This window comes from Saccostrea echinata, unplaced genomic scaffold (assembly GCF_033153115.1).
Source record: "Saccostrea echinata isolate AGI-Se365-2 ecotype Australia unplaced genomic scaffold, CSIRO_AGI_Sech_v1 ptg000025l, whole genome shotgun sequence".
In the NCBI taxonomy this organism is placed as follows: Eukaryota; Metazoa; Mollusca; class Bivalvia; order Ostreida; family Ostreidae; genus Saccostrea; species Saccostrea echinata.
In genome coordinates this window covers 27,719,558-27,722,159 of record NW_026889774.1, presented here as the reverse complement: position 1 = coordinate 27,722,159, position 2,602 = coordinate 27,719,558, and the positions used below count along the sequence as shown (strand labels likewise).

General features: G+C 37.1%; 1 protein-coding gene across 1 annotated transcript; it reads right to left on the bottom strand.

Annotated features, from left to right (window-relative positions):
* Window positions 1-376: 376 nt before the first annotated feature.
* Window positions 377-2,602, bottom strand: LOC133193027 (uncharacterized). The gene is made up of 2 exons (XM_061329028.1): window positions 2,452-2,602; window positions 377-1,716 (listed from the first exon to the last, which is right to left on the bottom strand). Exons 1-2 carry the CDS (start codon window positions 2,600-2,602, stop codon window positions 377-379), a joined length of 1,491 nt encoding a protein of 496 aa, XP_061185012.1.

Sequence of the window (2,602 nt, the reverse complement as noted above, 5' to 3'; positions counted from 1 at the left end):
CACTAGTAGAGAGACGCCGCAAGACTCATCTCTAGAATGAATTTGTAAATACACTACCTAAACAAGTTACTATATTTTCTATATTATTCAAAAGATCAATACAATAACATTTATCTACTATATCATTTGATATCAAGTAATTCAGATAAATGTATGAGTGTGTAAATATCCACATTTCTTGTGTTTCTTTGTATTTAAATTCTTTGCCATGATGTCCAAATTTCTCTTTTATGGGGTCCAAGACCATTGAAATTAATTCAGCATAGGTAGTCTGGATTGTTTATATAATTATCTATTGGTTGCATTGGCCTTGCTATATATGACCTGTCTTTTATCTAACAATGATTTTTCCTGATGTATTATGCAAACACAGCTATTAGTATTTGTACAATGTGTATCTTGTCAGTGTATTGCTATCATAGTATCCAACATACAGCTGGTTCTCCAAATCCACACACAGTCCACAAGGTTTGATCAAACCTGATTGACCAATGTTCAATAGAGAAAGGAACAAACCGTCCTTGTCCAAGAGGTGAATTGAATAACTCTTTGGATCACAAATCAGAATGTGGCCGAGGGTGCCAGTACATATTCCGCACGGTGAGAACTCTGAATTTGATTGCTGACCTGTGTAGGAGAATCGATATTTTCCTGCTTTATTTACAACCACCACTGCCTCCCTTCGCCCATCCGATACACAGACATCTCCATTAATATTCTCTGTAAGGTAAACTGGAAATTTGTACAGTATTCGTGTCCAGCATTTATTCTTTATATCCTGAATTTTCTTTCCCGTTTTGCTGTACCTTGTAACTTTAGCATCATTTGTTTCAGTATTATCTTTAATCATTCCCACTAGTATGTCCTCATTTCTGTATGAGGCGTAAATGCTAAGCGCAGTCCAGTCCTTTGAGTGTATGAATTTTATAATCTTGTCATCTGATATTTTGTAGATAATATTGTTTTCCTTTCCTACAAATAAGAGATTGCCGTGCATTGTCACTGTATGGCAAGCTCCTCCTGTTCCACTAATGCTTATGCTCCACAGCCGATTTCCCTTTATATCAGTCTGCACAAGATTCCCACCAAATTCGCTGACCCAGAATCTGTTTGCATTATCTTTAGAGACATGAAGAATATTTTTCATACCTTGAACAGTGATTCCCCTTGCCTCAGTGACAAAGTTGGACATTTTCCACCGTTTACCAGGCCTAGGGTTAATCATATCTCTCTGGTTTTGTTTCAGAAACTGAAGATGGGAGAGGGTCTTCTGACTATACAATCTCCGAATATTTCTTTTTTCTATTGACACATTAGGGACGATTTTACTCAAAGCCCTCAGAACATCAGCTTTGTAGAAGGTTCCAGCGATCACTGTTGGATAGGCAGGCTTTAACGTCCTTGGGATAGGTTTTATCTCCTCTGCCTCATTTCGAACGAGATATTCCGGGTCTTTATTTGCAAGTTTGAACTGATATTTCTTTGCAAGTCCATTGAGATAAGAAATGTAATCAGTCATTGCCTTGCTTTGTGTGTACAAGTCTTCGAGTGTATCCTTCTCTATTTTCTCTAATTGGGCCATTTTCTCGGATAATGCTGTTTCAATTTCACGTTTAACAACCTCTGTTTCCAATTTAAGTTTTCTTCTTGTCTCATCAATCATCTTTTTTGCTTTAGTGACATCATCCTGAATGTCATCCAGTACATCGTTGGATGCTGGCAGGAAATATTCGTAGATTTTACACAAATCTTTTTTGAATACTTCAAAATGTTGCGAATACAGTGCAGGAAACTAATTTTGTTACAGCATCAATGCTGATTTGAATGCTTCCTTTGCTTGCTGATTTGAATGCTCCCTTTGCTTGCTGATTTAATGCTAGTTATCCTTATCCTGATGCTGTTTTATAATTAGGTCAATGCTACCGGAAGTAGCATCATGCTACTGGAAGTAGATAATGAATTTCAGCATTGCCGTTTAAAGCAATAAAAGTGCCTTTTACAATTATTTGATCATATTTCTCACTATGTATCAATAATGTGAATACTTTAACCAACATTCTTTCTTTCTTTTTTATTTTTTTACTGAATTAAAACTCATTGATTTTCTGATGCTAGTAGGATAATGCTGATTTTATGTAGGTCAATGCTGGTTTTATCCTTTGCTTGCTGATGCTGATCCTGGTAATGCTGTTTTTTAAATGCTGATGCTGATGCTAGCTCGATCCTGATGCTACTAATGCTTATGCTGATGCTGGTTTATGTAACAAAATTAGTTCCCTGCACTGTATATTTCTCCAAGATCTTCAAACGTATGCCCCTGATGATCATGGGATATAGCGCAGTGTGAACATAGTGGGATCTGGCATTCTTTGCAATGCGTATCTAAATCCTTAGTTCGATGACGAGGACATTTCTTCAAAGGGAGCGCCAAGAGTCTCGGGTGGTACCTACCAATATCATGGGCTTTGGTGTACGGATTTATTTTGTGTGTTTCACGACACTTTTCACACAGTCTCACGTAACATGAATTGCAGTGGTACAGACAGTTTTCTTCACACATTTCACACTCAATATAATGCTGAGGAGTATTTGGTACGGCCAT